Source organism: Vicugna pacos, chromosome 2 (genome assembly GCF_048564905.1).
Source record: "Vicugna pacos chromosome 2, VicPac4, whole genome shotgun sequence".
Lineage (NCBI taxonomy): Eukaryota > Metazoa > Chordata > Mammalia > Artiodactyla > Camelidae > Vicugna > Vicugna pacos.
The window spans coordinates 63,170,160-63,189,695 of record NC_132988.1 but is presented as its reverse complement, the minus strand read 5'-3'; the positions used below and the strand labels follow the sequence as shown (position 1 = coordinate 63,189,695).

Genomic DNA, 19,536 nt, shown 5'->3' with positions numbered 1-19,536 from the left:
GCAGGGATTATGGGTAGGAGATACAGGTGGGAAAGATTACTATAGCTACGAATTGTTTCTACTATCACTAGGAAGTTGAAGCTACTAGAAATTTGGATTAGATTTCCAGTGGCCTGGGAGGAGCTTGGGGATTGAGGACTGACATCAAGGTATGTGTAAACAGTGTGTATTTAAATAAACAAATCTTTCTGTGGCGTTTGTGAAACTTGGGTTTGAATTAGAGTTAACTTTCCTTGAAACCCTCTGTAATGAACCATCACCTTAAGGCTCTCAAAAACCTCCTACCTGTGTATACAGTGGCACAGGTGAAGTAAACTTGATGGTTGGGAGTCCTGGGTTTATGGGTATTGGCTCCAGAGAACTCTGGATTTGCATAAGTGTGTAGCATTGGAGCAAGCAAGTCAACAGAAGAAAAATATTTTCAAATGTACAGGGAACACTTGGAAACATCTTCATAACTATAGATATTCAAAGGACAAATGTAATAAAAGGTTTTAAAGAGATGAGGTGATCAAATAACAAAGTTTCAAAGAGAATATGTAAGAATGGTTACATGAGTTGAAAATTATCGATAAATCTTCCAAGGTCTTGCTTGATTCCAAGGAGAAAAATTTCAATAGTAACCAAGTTAATCACACTGGGATATCTAAACAAGTTATCTGACACACAGGATGCAACAAGTTGGTTCAAGAACAGAATATTAGAGATGATTAAAAAAAAATAAAAACTATTGAGACGGATTTCTGCACTGTATGGTGGATGCTTTATTCTTAATGAATCCCAAAGATGACAATGATGGATTCTTATTTGGAAGAATAGATGATAAGACATACAGAATTTTAAAATAATTATTCTTTTGATGAATTAGGCAGTGGTATGAATAGGAAAGAAACCCTAAAGTGAAAATAGGACTAATTTTTAGATAAATTCTTATATTTTTCGAAGACCGGAAGTATTCCAAAGACAAACATGAGATTTAATATATCTAACTTAGAAAAAAAAGAAAATGGAGTTTGAATTAAATAAAAATATTCCAGCTTTAAGAAACTAAGAATGAATGGGAAGTTAGAATATATGATGATGTAAAAATGCAATGCCTAAAGATTTTATTTGAATAATAGAGAATATAGTCTTTTGAATAAATAGATGTGAATAATTATGTTGCTGAGGTGACTGAAGTTTATCTGGAAAGGTGAATCTTGGATGCCACCTACCTAAATATGATACACACGCCTGAATGCAGGGAAGATAGGACCCTGGGAAATAAGACAAGATTAAAGAAGGAGGTTAAGGACTAGTTTTAGAGATATAATATGAAGAAATAAAATTTTAAAGTACGGCACTCATCTAAGATAAAAAATAATGAGATGAGAATAAAATGAGGAGTTACTGACTTGGGGGAACTGGGAAATTAATGTAGGAGATCAGGAAAACCACTGTGATGTCTATCACCATTAAAGTCACCATGTGAAAGGAAGAATCTATATCCTGAAGGACAAGATCACTGCATGGACATACTCCAAATCATAAATTCAATTTAAACCCTCCCCTAAGCTATCATTAAAATAACTTGTTGGATGTTACAAGAAATTTTTATACCCTTTCTTCAATAACTTTAAGAAATACCTTTTAAAGCTAAAGATTTTTAAAAGCATTTAAACATATGATCAGACAATATAAAGTACACTATTTTATTTAAATCTATTTCAAACTGACCTATTCATCCACATATCACATATTCCAAGTTGATGAAATTTTTGAGAAGGAACTAAAAAGAACACTGCAATGTTACATAATGTGACCGACCTTAAAATCAAGGTCATAAAAATTATTCATTTAAAATAGTTTTTAATAAAGCTACATACCTTGCTAAGTTTATATAAATTTAGATAAATTTACATAAATCATAATGCTAGACCAAGTAGTTATTTTACATATTTTCTCCATCTTCACAGTAGGCAAATAAACTGCATCATTAAAATCATATTTTTTTCATCTTTTGTTTAAACTCTTATTCTATGGTTGCTGTGATCATTAGATGCAAGATACTTCCAATAATAAATCCTATTAATGAGAATAGTTTTCTAGGAACATACTGAAAATTTCCTATGTATGAGATTATTTAAAGAAAAAAGAAAATCTGTCAGTGTGAAAGAAAATGAATTCCTAAACATTGGAAGCATTTGTAAGCAATTTGTTGTCTATGATTTGGAAAGTATGTCAAAAAAGTTGAGTATTCATATTTAAATAAATTTTCACAAACTAACCATTAAAAAAAAACTTTACAAGAGAAGAATACTTGAGAGAAATTATTGAAAACAAACTAAAAATGAAACAAAGTACAAGAAGGTAACTGTTTTATTTTAATGTATTTTCTTCATATGTGGAGAAATATTTGCACTCACTCTTCTTACTTAAGCAAAAGTGATATAGACAAGTTAGCATCGACACTAGATTATAGTTACTACATCACTGCCACAAATAACGTACGAAAGCCAATCAAGATTATACGTAATATGGATAAGTGGGTGAATCCCTATATCAAAGTTGTAATTGTTAAATTATTTGGTTTCTAAGTAGCATTCAGTATAACAAAAAGCTGACAGAAACAAGTTTAAAACAAACAAATAATTCTAGTTTGGAGGTAAGGAAAAAAAACGATGTTGATCATAAAAGTAACAACTGAATATATACATTAAAAAACTCTCTCTTAGGACACTGGGATTAGCATATGCTCATACAAACACCACCCCCCACCTCCAGATAAAACTGTATTCTAAAGATTTCTGAGCACTGACTGTAGTGTACTCCAGCTTTCCACAAATATTGTATCAACTCATTTTTATAGCAGCCAATTTAATTCTAATCACACAAACACACATGCTGGTAGGTGCTAGAGGAAGGGAGGAGAGAGAGAGAATAAAAAAATCAACCACAAACAAAATAGTACATTAGGAAATTTCATTTGCAAGATCTAAATGATGCCCCTAGAAGCATTTTAACTAGCAGTACATACACACCAAAAAAATCATTTATATGTTTTCTTCTCCTGTATCTTTAAATATCCAATATTGTCTGGACAAGTCTTTTTGATATTAAGATTAGATGTGGTTTTTCCCCCAATACACAGGTTGCCTGAAGTATGTACTAGACAGTATAATTTTGCTTCCACAAAGACTGTGAAATTGCTCTGTACCTGGGACAATGTGGAACTCTACGATGCTCAGCGGACTATACAGCCACATAATTGCCCACTTCCACTGCTTTCAATGAGGCCTGACAGCTCACCGGTTTATAGCGGTGGCAGATGACTAAAGAAAAAAGTTGCTCGTTTTTACACTTCTCTTTAGAAAAGATTTCCTGAAAATTCAGGATTGAAAAAGAAAGACTTATGAATAATGAGACTCACTGCTACACTCAACTAGGTTTTATACTCCTGCAAAATTCCTATCACATGGAACAAGGTCCAGAAGTTAAAAATAAAGCAATGCATTTAAGAACTTCTTGAAGTAATCACAAAAAGAATAAGTAGGAACAATCATTTCTAATTACCTCTGTTGAGTGACGCTGAACTGTTTATATCTCCAGTAATGAAGGAAGACTCTGACTGCTTTCGGACCGTGTCATTCCACATTCTACGAATTCGGCTCTGGATGGGGAAAAGGAAAAAAGGAAATGAACTCACCATGCGGTGAATTTTCACACAAATTACTCTTTTTTGTTTCTGTTATAGTTAGAGGAGACCTAGATGTCTGGCATCTGGCAAATATACAACTTCTACATGCTTGTAATAGAGTAGCATGAGAATATCAGAAACTAAATTAATGATGATAACTGGTTCTCATTGAGAGTATTCTTAAATGCTTATACCAGAAATAATTACAGCTCTTTAAAAGGAATAAATGTAATGTACTATCCTTCTTTAAATATGTTTAAGATACATAAAAATGTGTTCTAGACAGAATTTAATAATTGTAATTTCTAAAGTAAAACTAATTATTTTCATTGTAACTTTTATGGGAATGGGATATTTATGCATTAAATTGTCATTTTTATTAACAAAAGATTTAGCTTAAGAAATCAGAATCTTGCGAGAAGTAGTTTGGTAAGAAAAGAACACGGATTACTACCCAAATGCTACTAAACTCAACATTTTCAATAAATTTTGTAAGAAGACCAATGTAATTTTACAGGTTACATAGTATCTTGACTTTTCTTTCTTTTGAAGGAGATAAAGGAAGTCGATTCATCTTTATTCATTTCTTCACAGTAGGAAGTTTTATACAGAACTGAACATTCTTACATCATTATATATATTCTCAAATTCAATTTTCTAAGTGTTGGATAATTCAAGAAAGCAGTGTAATATTTTTCCATTTTGGGGGGCTTTTTTTCTGGTTTATTGTTTTGCTATTTTATTGAGTATTAACAATCTTGTGACCAAGAAACAAAATATTTTTAGAAGCTTTTCCAAAGATAAAAAAGTTATAACAACTATTACTAGTAGCAATGGGGAAATCAAGCTCACAAATGGGTTATAGTCCAAATATATTTGAACTCTTTGAATAACAGGAGTATCTAACCTTAAAATATTAGACAACTACTTTTATAAATTTTGGGACAAGTTTATCCTTCAGAAATATTGTCTACATTGTTACATAGGTCAGCAAACACATACATAAACAGCAAAACTAATGAAAGTATAATAAGAAAACCAGAGCAGGATTTAGACCTTGAGCACTAGAAAAATGTTTCTACTGAAAAACATTCCAAAACTTCAAACTGAAATACTGGAGACAAATCTCTTGTATTTGTTGTATTAGTTAGTTAATTAACAATATTAATTCCTTTCTACCACATGCCGAATACTAATCTAGGAAATACAGAGGGGAAAGGCAAACACAAACCACCTTTACTTTCTTGGAACTGCTAGACCAGTAAGTGACAGATTAATCAAATATTAAGCAACAGAAATAACGCAGAAGTCCATGTACCCACAAATCTCCACAGAAGCATTACTTATTGTCACTGAAAACTGTGAAGAACCCAAATAACTATTAATGGCTGAAGAGATGAATAAATTATCAAGTAATATACAGCAATGAAAATTAAAAAGCAATATAGATGTCCGAGGAAAGAAGGAGAACATAAAAGGATATGTACTGAATAATGTCTTTTGAGTAAGTACCAAATACATGCAAAACAAGAACTGCTGTTCAAAGTTAAGACAGTGGTTATGTTTTGAGGTGGATGATTGAGAACAGGTCAAAGGGTTTCTGAGGTACTCCCAATATTCTAATATTCGACCTGGGGAAGGGTGATAAATCACAGTGCCATACACTTATATTTTGTGTGCTTTTGTTAATGTTTATTATACTACATAATTTTGGAGACATCTTAAGTGCACATTATAAAGGAATATGTCCTTGTCTAGAAAATCTGCAAACACTGCACTGAAGCAGTGACATCTCAACTGAGAGTTGATGGAATTATGATCGTTGTTAGGTGACATTTATTTGAACTGCCTCTATTATCTTCTATTATTATCATCTGTTAGTCTCTCCTACCTGGGCTAGCCACACCTGTTTCCATGCTGTTCCTTAACATGCCAAGCATGCTTCTGCCTTAGGCTTTGCACAATTGTTTCTTCTGTCTGGGGTGCTCCTTTCCCAGATACTGGTATGAATAACTCCTTCATCTCTTTTAATTTTTACTCAAATATTTTCTCCTTAAGGAGACCTCACTAGATCACCCTATTTAGAACTGTACTCCATCCACCCAACTTTACAATTTCTGACCCTAGAATCATTACTATCTTCTATGATACTCTGTATTATTATAATGTACTTAATTCTTATATTTATATTTAACGTCCAATTTTTTTGATGGAGGTACTGGGGATTGAACCCAGGACTTTGTGCATTCTAAACTTGCACTCTACCACTGAGCTATACACCCCTCACTAATGTCTAATACTTAATGTCCAATGTCTGCATTAGGGTGAGGTCTAGAAGAACAGAAATTTTGTATTTTTTTGTTCATTGATGTATCACACACCTGAAATAATGCCTAGTACATGGTAATTATTATATATGAGTATATATAAAAATATATATTAAATATATTATATTCAAATATTTCTATTAATTCTATGTTCTATGCTATATATTTTTCATGTATTCACTCATTGAAACCTCCTAAGAATTCCTTGAGGTAGGTATTCTTTTATTCATCAGAAAACTGAGGTTTAGAGGTTAAGATGTTGAATATCACAGATTCAAGTACGTGCATAAACAATATCTGAATCCAGTCATCTGGCTCCTAATCTAGAAGATTAACAAGTACCCGCAATATATCAAATAATAGTTGAGTAGGAAGAGGAGAAAAGGATAAAATATTACAGGCAGAGGAAAAGTACATAGTATGTGTGACACAGAGCCAGCACTTAAATGTTCATGGGATGAACCAGACGAGCCTTAGAATGTGGGCGTGAGTAAAAGCAAGTCACAGAAGAGCATTTACAGTAAGATATCATTTTAAAGAAAGATTTTTTAAAAGGCAGAGTAAGCAACATCTTTTTTGAAGAAGAATAAACTATTCAAATAAGTCAAGGAAATGAAGAACAAAGTTAGTAGAGTGTCTCTGGTAGGGAAGCACAGGGATGAGTTAGGGAGAGGTTCCAGGAAGAGAAAAACAAATGGAAAACATTCTATTTCCTAAGGTAGATGATGAGTTCACAGGTGTTGATTTTATTACAATGCTTCACAATTTAATATGTGTTACATATTTTACATTTTGAATATCATATAATAAAAGTAAATACATCTACAAAGTCAGTAAAACAAATGAAAGGTAAATGACAGAACAGTTAATGAAAGGTCAAAGTGGAAAGGACAATACTTCAGTCCATAGTTTTTATAAATACACACACACACCAATCCTGTACATATCTCTGTGAATATGCATTTGTGTGGTTAGGGGTATTATCAACCTTTTATAAGTGGTTAGCACCAGGAAGTAGGTATGGGAACCAACAGTGGAGAGGATTTTTACTTTTTAGTCTTGCCAATCACACCCCTCCATTACCTACATACTAGCCATGTGATCTTTATTACATGAGTGATTTCCTGTCACTTCCTTTGCTAAATGGACACATTGGCTTTCTACAATAATCAAAATAAATTCTAAACTTCCATACCCTTACAAATACCTAATATCTTTGACTTCATCTCCCATTGACTCTCTCACTGCTTTAGCCAATGACATTCTTCCTATTCCTGAATTTGCAAGTTCTGCCCACTTAAGGGCTTTATATAAGATGTTCTCTCACCTGGAGTTCTCCTTCCCTGAACTTCCTTCCTGTCATCTCCCCAAATAGTCTTTGTCCAGCATTAATCCAAGTAACCACCTGGATGTTCTGTATCCCATTATCATATTTGGTTCTCTACCAGCTCTCATAATCTGATATTCTCTGTTGGTTTATTTGTTTGCTAATACATTTTCTGCCTTTTACAACTAGAATGTAAGCTCCAGATCATACGGGAAGTTATTTGTCTTTTAACATTTTATCTCCAGAGCTTAGAAGACTGCTTGGCATTATATAAGAGAAACTATTTCTTAATAAAAAATTTCAGGATTGTTATTTTAGAAGTTCTCTGATGTGAAAAAGGCATCTATACTCCCAGAATTTTACCTTAATATCAGTGAGTATTCTAGACTTTGTTCATGGAAGTTCACAGCTAATATGAAATATTTATTATTTTTCCTAAACAGACTGAATTTAAGTAACAGTCACTTTATATAGGTTGGATTGTCATAGTTAATCAGAATTAGTATTATAATGAGCATAAAGAAACAATGTAAGTTTTTTTCCCCAACATTAGAATTATGGTGTTATAACTATAAAAGTGAAAAAATGATACAGCTTTAAAATATATACCTGAAATTTTTTCTGCAATAATGACACTAGTAAGTGGTAGCTGCTCCAATTTGTTGAGCATTTACAATTTGTTTTGTTTTGTATACATTAGTTCAGTCTTCCTAATAACATAAGAAATCAGTATTACTACCACCACTTTACATATGAAAAAACCGAGGGAGAGTGAGGTTTAATAACTTGTGTCACAGCTGGTATATGGCAAGGCTAGAATTCAATCCAAGGTCTATCTACCCATTAAATTTATGATTATTTTATTAAGCTGCACTGACCTATCTTGTAGTTTAGAAGTAAAGCTAAACATTGCAAAACTCTGTTCTAACATAATAAATGAAACTCCAAAATATTATTGTTCATCAAGGGCATATGTCAATAAAATGACTACAGGATGATGGTTGATAAGCTCAGTTTTATGAAAAGCATGCAGAAACTAATCAAGTTAAATGACATATAGAATCTCGGAAGTTTCAGTTTAAAAGTTGTGGAAAAGACTGTTACAAAAAAGAGAGATAAGAAGAGAGATAAGAATCATCAGGTTGAAAATTAAGGAGTGGATTATTGGGAACTCATGCTGGAAGCATCATTCAGGTGCGCCCCATACCTTATGTGAGACGTCAGATTCCGAACTGGCAAATTTAGTAGTCTGAAATTCAGAAATCTCAGTGCACCTAAGCTGGTACACTCCTTCCCCCAATTTGCAACTGTGCAACCTCAGTAAGGTATAGAAATACTAAAACAAATACAAATTATTAGTGATTGTAAATTATGTGTAGGAATAAGTTTCATGATCATTATATTTCATGGTTATTAACTTATGTGTTAAGATAGTCTGATAAGTTTGACAGTTATATATTAGATTTAAAATTTTCAGTTGGAATTATTAGATTGATATTAGATATGCAATTTTATTTGTAAGATTTTAAAAGAGAATTCCTTTAGTTTGAGGAAAGTGTTTGTTTATGAGAATATTGTTCACTATTTTTAATTTATAGGTTTTTCAAGTGCTAGTTAGATGTGTACAACTGTCCAGTCTGACAGTGGATATGTTTGAATGAATCAGATATGTTAGATTTGTAAGTAATATTTGAAAGTTACAAGGATATTTAATTTTCTATGGATATGAATGGTGGAACTGTTTCGGAGAATTTAATCTATTAAATTTACAAGCCAATTAGGAATTAATTAAAGAACAAATGAAGTCATCTTTTTTATTTTATATATAAAATTATTAAAATAAAAAATAGATTTATAGGTGGAGCTAAAAGAGTTTTTAAAAAAACTAAGTTCTTGATTATAATTTTATTTATGAAGTTAAGGTCTCCTTCAGAAAATTTCAGTTAGCAACAGCAAAAAAAATGACTGTTTTTCCCACCGAACCATGCAGTCTTAAAAATGCTAGTCTGAACTCAAACTCATGCATAACACACATAATCTTATGTCTTTTATTTACCTGGCTTATTTTAGCATCCTAGAGTTGCTGAAATTTCTACATAATAGTATTTGAACTGACACTGTGGCCTGGGATAAATGGCAGACAAGTTCCCTCAAAGTTTCAAATTTCCCTGGTGAGAGATGATACAGCTGCTAAATCTAGTGTAGGGACTGATGGGAGTAGCACTTAGACCAGTTAAATCAATGATGCTGTTATGGGATTCTCATTGCCCTGACTTGTTCTTCAACTTACCAGCATACAATATGGTACCAGTTATAACTGTTTTTTTACTAAACATATCATTTAATCAGTAAGGATTTTCAGTGTGTGATAAAGAATTGCTATGCTAGTTAGAAGAAAAAATTAACTCAATAATCATACATATAAAATGTTACTTTCTTCGAACTTTGGGTGAAATGCCAAATTCCTTTCGTCATCTTCTATACTCATTCGACTAGGAACATTCTGAAATTATTAATTATTATGTAAGCTTAGACTATACATTTCACAGATTTTTTGCAATTTTGGTTTATTAAATTTCGTGTCATGACCATTCTCATTTGAGACATACTGAAACAAAAACAGCAAATTTGTTAAACATGGGATAGAAAATAGATCTGATCAAGAAAGGACAGAAACTCATAACATAATATAGGTAAGAGACTTTATTTTTTTTTTAGAGACATTTCATTTTAATGAACAAACATTGTTTACCTGTGAGCCCGTGGAGTAGCGCCCAGGAGTTCGAGAACCAGATGTTTTCCCTGAGCCAATGGAACTCTCTGTACTTTTGCCACTACAACAGTGTGTTCGCAGGCATTTTCCATATTCTTTTCGTACCTAGTCAAAAATATTAACTTCTGTTAGCGAGTAAATCGTTTCAGCTAGAAAATGTGGTATAAAATCTATGTGAGTTTTATTTTTAGATAATTAATACAATAATTTTTTGCCCTACAGTTACAAGAAACTGTTTTCAGCATATATTTTACGTATATTTTATAAGACAATATTCATCCTGTCAAGATTGAAATTTTGCATAATTGGAGGCTTTCAGAACACGTGCACACATACGTGTCCAATCACACCATAATGATACAATCTCTTAGTTGAAAAAAAAAAAACTTAAGACTCTTCAAGACACTATTTTTAGCTTCATAGATTTGATATGAAGTCACCTATTGGCACAACTGTTCTTTATGCAGAAATCTAGTGAGAAAGTTAGAGAGGAGAGTGATGAAGAAACAAGAGGGAAAGGAAGAAGGAGACAGAATTTTAAGACAGAACAGAGCAAAAAGAACATGTTCGGCCAAGCATTTCTTTTAAATTTCTATTTCTTAGACATTCATTTCTCTTAAAGGAGGTCAAATTTGCAACTTAGGAATATAAAATTAAAAATATTTAAAATTCATTCCCTCAAAATAGTTCTAGTCAATAACCACAGAGAAATGTGATTGCTTTTCTTTATAGCACTGTGATTAAATTCTTAATCCTGGTTGTAGTAAAAAACATGGATAATGTTTAAAATTTTGACTACTGCCTATTTAGGCAAATAATACATAATAAAAATAAACAAGTAACTGCCCTAAAGCACACCTCCACTATCAACATCAAGAAAATAATCACTGATTACATGTTCATCAACTAAAAACACATTCTAGGACAACTTACTGGTTTTACATTCAAAATTTTACATTAGTTATGAAATAACACTATATATATGTTATTCTTAGCTCTTTATTGCTTTCACCTAAGTTCATATTTCCATATTTTGTGACAATGTAATACTATTTAAAACAAAGTTATAGAAATATGCTTTTTTGAGAAATCTCTAGAGTCAAAAGCAAAAAAAAAGCGTGAATGATACATTAAAATTAGTATTTAAAATTAAACATTACATCTTAACATATTAAGTTCAGTCTATTGAAGATATAGCAAAATCAGAGATTAACTATATTCAGATTTGTTTGGAGAACTCACATTCACTGAATGCAAATAATGTGGTAGGAACAAAGACAGAGTCAGGTGAATCAAAGCATGGAGGAGGAGTGCCTGCTGGAAGTAGGTAGGGGGCCAAGGAAGGCGGCTCAGAGAAGAGGACTTCTGAGGGAATCTTCAAAAGATAGGTTGGAATTTATCAGTTTAGAGGATGAAGTTGAAAGAGTGGACAGACAAGAAAAAAGAGGCATTCAGCATGAGTAAAACAGAGAGGCATGATGTGCTAAACTTTGAGGCCTTTCTCGGATTGGTAATGCCCAAATTACATATTCTTAAATATATTTTAATTATATTAATGTGTTTTCCAATCAGTCTCTTCTATGCTACATTTATCAATAATTAGAAATAATTATTTTTATCCACTGTTTACACACTAATTCATATTTTATTTATTTTTTAAAAGAAATAAGTCCGTGCTAACTTGTGTGTGTGTCCAAGATGTGAGTTTGGGAGGGTGAGATGAAGAAGCATCTACTTTTAAACCACTATTTGCTAAGAACTGTGCTAGGCCCCTCCCTCTAAATGATTCTGGGAAATAATTATTACCTACATTTTATAGGTAAGAACACTGAATAGATTAAGTAATGAAAGTGAACTGAAAGACTGAAAAGGTTAAGTGATGTGCCTTATGTGAAAAAATTCAAATCTCATAGATGCTCTATGGTCAGAAAAGTCTTACTAAAATGCCACATTTCCAGTATTTACATAAGACCAACATAAGGCATTATATTTTATTAATATTATTATTAAAGTAAGAGATTATCTCCCTCTTTGTCTCTGGAAAAAATAAGGACAAACATTTAATTAGAACTCGAAGAAGCTTAAAATAATCTCCACCCGAAAGTAAGTATTATCAATTACAACTTGTACTGAATTTATGACGCCTCTCCAAGAACCTAAACTTTGATCATAACCTACATCCCACTTTCTTTTTTCCTAATATACTCAGCAAGAGATATTTTTCTTCTTAGAAGAGAAAGTGGTTTCTAATGAAATGATCTAATGGTCTAATAATCTAAACATATATTTTGGGGGGGAGAGAGACAGAAAGAGAGGAGAGAAAGAGACCCACTCCCCTTCCTGTTACTTATAAAGGCAGCAATAGTGTATAATCCACAGGAATTCATCATGGACTATTTACATTTATGAACAGCAGTTAAATGTTTTGAACTGATTATATAAACAGTCAGTAAATCTAGATATCTGGTGAAGCCAACTCCCACATTTAGCTAGATTATTTACTGAATCATTACTGATCTTATTTTTCTATGATTTGAAATGGTAAGCATGTATTTTAAAAAGAAGAGAACAAAATAACATGGACAATGTCCACGAGATATTTCTCTTTATATTACAATAAAAGCTATTTGACTGCTCAATCATTTGTTTATTGCAATCCATTATTTCACATGATACTCCATCTTACCCCAATCAAATACTGCATCTTATTATTTTAATGTGAGGTTGTCCTAGAATATATAAAGATAGGAAAGAAAATACACCTGACCAATGGAATATTTCTTTTATACTCTTTGATCGGAAATAAAATAATTATGAAACCCTCTGAGATATATCACATAATTGAGTGCATAACAAAAGAAAAAGTAACAATTTTAATGTCACCAGTGTCTCCACTGGTGACATAATCACGCAATCCACATTTCAAAAAGGGGTGACAACTCAAAGTTTGATTTTTGTTAATGAGTTGAGTTGATCAACAAATAATCTAATAAAACAAAATATCTCAAAAATAAAATACTTCATAATTCTCTAATCATAGGAGCAACTACTTTAAAATGAGTATATTATTGAAATTCAATCAGATGGCTTTAGAAAAACCTCCTACAAGAAGTAAGATTGTTAAAATGTCCATATGACCCAATGCTGTCTATAGATTCAATGCATCTCTATAAAAATTCCAATGATATTTTTCACAGATATAGAAAAAACAATCCTAAAATTTGTACAGAACTACCAAAGACCCCAAATAGCTAGAGCAATCCTGAGAAAGAACAAACCTGGAGACAGCACATTTTCTGACTTCACTCTATACTACAAAGCTATAGTAATCAAAACACTATGGTTTTATAAACACATAGATAAAGGAACAACAGCTCAAGAGTCAAGAAATAAACCCTTGCATAAACAGTCAACTAATATCTGACAAGGGGGTCATGAATAATTAATGGGAAAAAGGCATTCTCTTCTATAAATGGTGTTAGGGAAACTGGATAACCACATGCAGAATGAAATTGAACCCCTACCACCCACAACATTTAACTCAAAATCTATTAAAGACTTAAATGTAAGACCTGAAACCATGAAACTCCTAGAAGAAAACATAGGGGAAAAGCTAGACATTGGTCTTGGTGATAATTTTTTGGATATGACATCAAAAACACAAGCAACAAAGCAAAAGTAATAAATTGCACTACATCAAAGTAAAGCTTCTGCACAGCAAGAGAAACAATAAAATAAAATGACAATCTAAGAATTAAAGAAAATATTTGTAAATCATAAATCTAATAAGGGTTTAACATAAAAAATATACAGTACTTATACAACTCAAAAGCAAAAAACAGAACAATCCAATTTAAAAATGGACAAAAGAAATGAATGGGCATTTTTTTCCCTAAGAAGACATACAAATGTTTAACATGAAAAGATGCTCCACATAACTAATTAGAAAAATAGAAATCAAAGCAACAATGAGATATCACTTCACATGTGTGAGAATGGCTATCATCAAGAAGACAAGAGATAAAAAGTATTGGTGAGGATATAGAGAAAAGAGAGTCTTTGTGCACTGTTGGTGGGTATGTAAATTTGTGCAGCCACTATGGAAAACAGTATGGAGCTTCCTCAAAAAATTAAAAATAGAACTACAATATATGATCCAGCAATCCCACACTTGGGTCTATAACCAAAGGAAATGAAATCAGGATCTCAAAGAGACTTCTGCACTCCCATGTTCATTGCAGTGTTAGTCACAATAGCCAAGATATGGAAACAATCTTAGTTACCACCAATGATTGAACGGATGAAGAAAACGTAGCACATATATACAATGGAATATTATTCAGTCACAAGAGGGAAGGAGATTCTGCCACTTGCAACAACAGTGGAAGGACCTTAAGGGCATTATGCTTAGTGAAGTAAGTCAGAGAAAGATGAATGCTGTATGGGATCACTTACATGTGGAATCTAAAACAGGCAAACTCATAGAAACAGGTTAGATTGGCTATCAGAGGTTGGAGGGTGGGGGAAATGGGGAGATGTTGGTCCAAGGGTACAAACTATTAGCCATAAGATGAATAAGTTTAAGGAATCTAATGTATAGGGTGATTTTCGGTAACAATATTGTATTATATACTTGAAAGTTGCTAAGAGAGATTGTAAATATTCTCACCACAAAAAAAGGAAAATGTAATTATGTTAGATGATAGAGGTATTAGATAATACTATGGTGGTAATGATTTTACAATATATTAATGTATCAAATCAATACATTGTACACCTTAAACTTACATAATATTATATCTCAATTATAGCTCAATTAAAAAAATGAAATAAAATCTCCTAAGAAAGTTTCTGCAGATTCAAAGAGAAATATTTTCACTTTTTTATAGAAAAAAGAAGTGAATGATAATTTCATGTCCTCCATATTCTCTGATGTTGGGCCATGATCCAATAAAAATGTCACCAAAATAAAAAAATTTCAAAATACAGAATGGATGAAAGCATAATATACTTATTACCAGTTATTATAAATCATAAAAGTAAGCTTCTAAATCAAGGCTTGGCACTCTTTTTCATGAAGGGCCAGACAGTCAATATTTAGGCTTTGTGAATCAAGAGGAAAAACCAAGGATGCTGTGACTGTACTTATTTTGAATTTTAAATGTACCCATTTAAAAATGTAAAAACCATTCTTGGCTGACTGACTGTAAAAATTAAAGGCCGATGGACAAATGTGGCCCACAAGCTGGAATTTGTTGAACTCTGTTCCAATGAATCACAAAATTGAGCTTGATGACATATATTTTAAAGATTTTCACTTCTGTTAAATATGTTCAATATACCAAAAATTCTAGACTTGTTTTTAGATACTGATGTTCAGTATCTGCCTGGATATCAAATGCAATTCCTAGTTATACCAGTGATGTGTATTTGTAAGACTAATAAAAATAAAAATAATAATTGGGAAAACTCTATTAGAAACTGGCTAATAAAAAATAATCACAACCAAAGTAATTCATGTATAAAATACAAAAAATCTTTTCTGCCCTGTAGAAAATTTCAATATTCACTCTAAAAATTTAAAACTTCTTAGTTCAATTTCCAGCTAATATATAAAATAAAGATACTTGGTAAATCTGGTTCACTATATTTGAATAAGTTATAACCATGATGGCCCAATATTCCCTTATTTACATGGACAAATGCTACCTTTTCCCTTAATCTCCTGATTTTTCTCCCATCTTTCCATGTATTTCTCTTGACAATCAGTTACAGGTTTCTTCTACAAAAATCTAGAAATCTTTCCAAGTGCTTAGTCTCTCTGACTTCTCTGAAGTGTTTCATAATACTGACCACTGTCTACTTTCGGACATTTTCTCTTATCTTTAACTCAGTGTATTATCTTGATTCTCATCCTTCTCCTCAGATACCGCCTTCCTTCCATTTCTAACTCTTTCTCATCATTCACATGTCTCCTACTCTTTACACTCATCAAGTATGGTAGACTGCTAGCTGTTTGTAATACCCAATTCCTCATCTTCCTGGGGTCAAAAAGGTAGACTATTTTTCCCAGTCTTCCTTGCAGTTTAGGTGGTACCACTGATAGTGTCCTAGGTGATGGAGGGTGAGTAGAAGTGATGTGAGCCACTTCCAGACCTTTTATACAGGATCCTCTCTTTCTCAGACTGTCTGCTGGATATCAACACCCTAGGTGACTGTGAAAGTCATATAGTGAGGCTGGCTGAGTCTTCATCAGCCTGTGCCCCTCCATGAGGCACCCTCATCAACTGGGCCATGAGTAAAAAAGATAAACGTTTATTGGGTTAAAAACTGAAATTTAGGGCATATGTATACTAAGTGTTTGAGAAGAATCACCCATTCCAACATAAGCTCTTTTCTAAAGTTAATTCTAATCCATTAGATTAGAATCCATCCTCTCCAACATCATAATCTCTTTTCTTTTCTGTAACCTACATTTATAGGTCTGAGTCATCATTACCATTGTAGCTTGTATTTAAGATCATGTCGATATATTTTTAACACCTATCACTACATAAAATTGAAACAGTATAAAACTGGACTCATCTTGAAAAATGGATACCTTTCTAAATTTTTATTTTTGGTCTATTAGTCTCTCAAGCCAAAAATATTTTTTTGGCTTGATAGATATTTTTACTCTTTATTTTGTTTTCCAAAGAAAAATTTCAAGTCCCTTTCTTAGAAAGAAAAAATTCACATTTTACCATTTCATTTTCAGAGCCACGTCTCAATATTGCATAATTATTTTTATTACGTCCATTTCACACATGAGGAAACTGGGGCATATAAAGGTTAATTAAATGGCCCAAAGTCACACAGCCTTTAAGTAGAGGAAGGAGGATTCAGACCCAGTCTTGGCTGAGGGATCTATGTGATCATAACTATAAAGACCACATTTTTAACAGAGTTAAATGTATCAGATGAGAAAATCGATCTTGAGTTTTAAAAAACGCGATATAAGTGTTTGGTTGCTAAAATTAACTTTGAAAATGAATATTTTAGGTCCTTGTAGATATAGAAAAATCACAAAAATAGACCATATAAAAATATAAATATAATATAAATAAAAAATATAAAAAATATTGCTTTCTAATCATCAAAATCATAGGTTTTATAAAAGATGCTTTTAAAGAAAGGAAGTACACAGTCCTTTACTAAGCCCATTAATTAAAAAAAATCTTTTTTATTGTGAAATGTATAGATATTTATATACAACCTAGTTTTTAATAAAATACAAAATATACATTTCCTATATCATGCTGTATATGTACATATATATATATATACACACATATATCCTATGCCTCCTTAATATCTTAAAAAAGCTATTTCTTAATATACAAACTCCATGTGTTACTAATGAAAATATTAAAGTCTATAAGGTCAAGTCTGCAAGAACATAATTTTCATGTATTGTCCAAATCAGAAAATATTTTGATTCTGTTTTTGCTGTTAAACACATTCACCAACTTTCATGCTTGCATTTTATGTCTGTTTGTTTTTACATTATAAAAATAAAATCAATGAACTAATGTTATTTATTTCTTAGAGACAAACACATCAAGAATGAGTTATGTTATGAGTGCTTTGCTATCATAGAATGTATGCCATTTACTCTTGAATAAGAGAATCCTAGCTTACCTTCTTTTGTAGAACACAATGGAAAATGAATATAAACATTCCCTGTAGAGAATTGAAAATGGTGAAGAGATATGCCATGATGACTGTGCTTTCATTAATATACATGAGTCCAAAGGCCCAGGTCAATCCTAACAGGCAGAGAAGAGCTATTGCACCTATAACCCATGACCTGCAGAGAGAAGAGAAAGTTAAGGGTTATCAAATAATTCGTCTTTAAGTAACACAGTCATATCTTATCAACAGTACTGACACTGAAAAAAATGTTACAGGAAGTTTTATTGACAGAAAATGTAACACAGGTGGTTTAAGTACTTGAAGATTTTAATGGGAACTTACAAGTGTTCAAGCTTGAGGAGATATATATGAATGAAAATGATACGAACACAGAAATTCATTTAAGCAAAAGCAGATTTGAACTATTAAATTATTCATATATTTGCAGCACATATGCAAATGATATGGAGATGTAATTATGGTGAATGGCGAGGGAGAAAAGTCTATAAAGCAATGTTAGTCTCCACTGGTCTCATTGGTATGGTAACATTTGTTTGATTGGATTCTTTTCATTACTGCTTCATCTGATACACTTTTACCCCATTTTCCCAAATTTCCTCTTTTCCATAAAATATTTAGTGTTTACTGACGAAAACAGAAGGAACCAGTGTATGGAATACATGTATGAATTTTTAAAGTTCTATTTTTCTGATTCTGTAGTTAAGTAGAACAAGTGTGAGATACAGTGGGTGGGAAAAAAACAGTTTTTTCCCCTCAAGATCACCATCTACTCTCTTTCAGCCTTTAGATTGCTGTCTTCTGGGTTATGCTGGACTAGGCTTTGGAAACCAGGCAGTTGGCAGCTTTGTTGAAAAATAGGCTCAGGGCACCTTCATGTCTCTGCAGTGTCTATAAACTCAAGGGAGAAAATGAAGCTGAGAATGAGGATGGAGAGGTATGAAAAAGGAGCCCAGAATGGAAGACAAATTCTCACTCTTACTCCATTCCCTTAGTTTCCTCCAAGCTGCCATTCACAATAGTAATCAGTGGGTGAGACACCCATATATTTGTGGTTAAGTGTTATATATTTACCATCAACATAAAATGAATCTTTTCAATTGATGGAAATCTAATAATTGAAAATGGAATCTTCTCGACTCCTCTCTAAGTATATAGGAGAATAAGCCCACGCCAGCATGGATCCTACACACTAATGAACCCACCCTTTCCTTTCCCAGCACATCTTATCTGAACAGGGTAAACCAATACTTTTTTTCCAGCAGACTAATATCCTCCACTTAAATTGTCTAAGGAAGAAATATTTATGGGGATTGAAACTTGGCAAAATGAAGAGGGAAAAAAATCACGTATGTTTAATATAATTTGAAGCTGGGTTTAATAAATTTTTCAGAGAAAGCTACCTCTTTAGAAAAATATGTCCTGAAGTAGTCAAATATTATTAACGTCTTGTTAAAATTAATCTCAAATATTTACTGTTTTTCTTCTATAACCATCAGTCCCTATATTTCAGATGCAAATATCCGCTAAGTTTAACATGTTTGATTTAAAACATTAATATTCTTAAGTAAAGAACGCCTAAAGGAAGCTTGCTATTGTGTGTGGTATGTTTGCTTATATGAATTAGAAAATATCTTGGATGTTACTATTTTATTCTACAAGCAGATTCAGAAATATGAGAACTTTCAAGATAATGCTCTCAGCTTCTTACAGATATTGGAAAAAGGAAAAATGGGAAGAA

General features: G+C 32.2%; 1 protein-coding gene across 9 annotated transcripts in view; it reads right to left on the bottom strand.

Annotated features, from left to right (window-relative positions):
- Positions 1-19,536, bottom strand: part of ADGRL3 (adhesion G protein-coupled receptor L3) — a 730,953-nt gene that overhangs the window by 23,121 nt on the left and 688,296 nt on the right. For all 9 annotated transcript variants that reach the window (XM_072940759.1, XM_072940764.1, XM_072940768.1 and 6 more), the window contains 3 exons: positions 17,784-17,952; positions 10,083-10,208; positions 3,553-3,649 (listed from right to left, as the gene is read on the bottom strand). In XM_072940759.1, the coding sequence (XP_072796860.1) occupies positions 3,553-3,649; positions 10,083-10,208; positions 17,784-17,952 (392 nt within the window). The remainder of the gene's footprint in view (positions 1-3,552; positions 3,650-10,082; positions 10,209-17,783; positions 17,953-19,536) is intronic.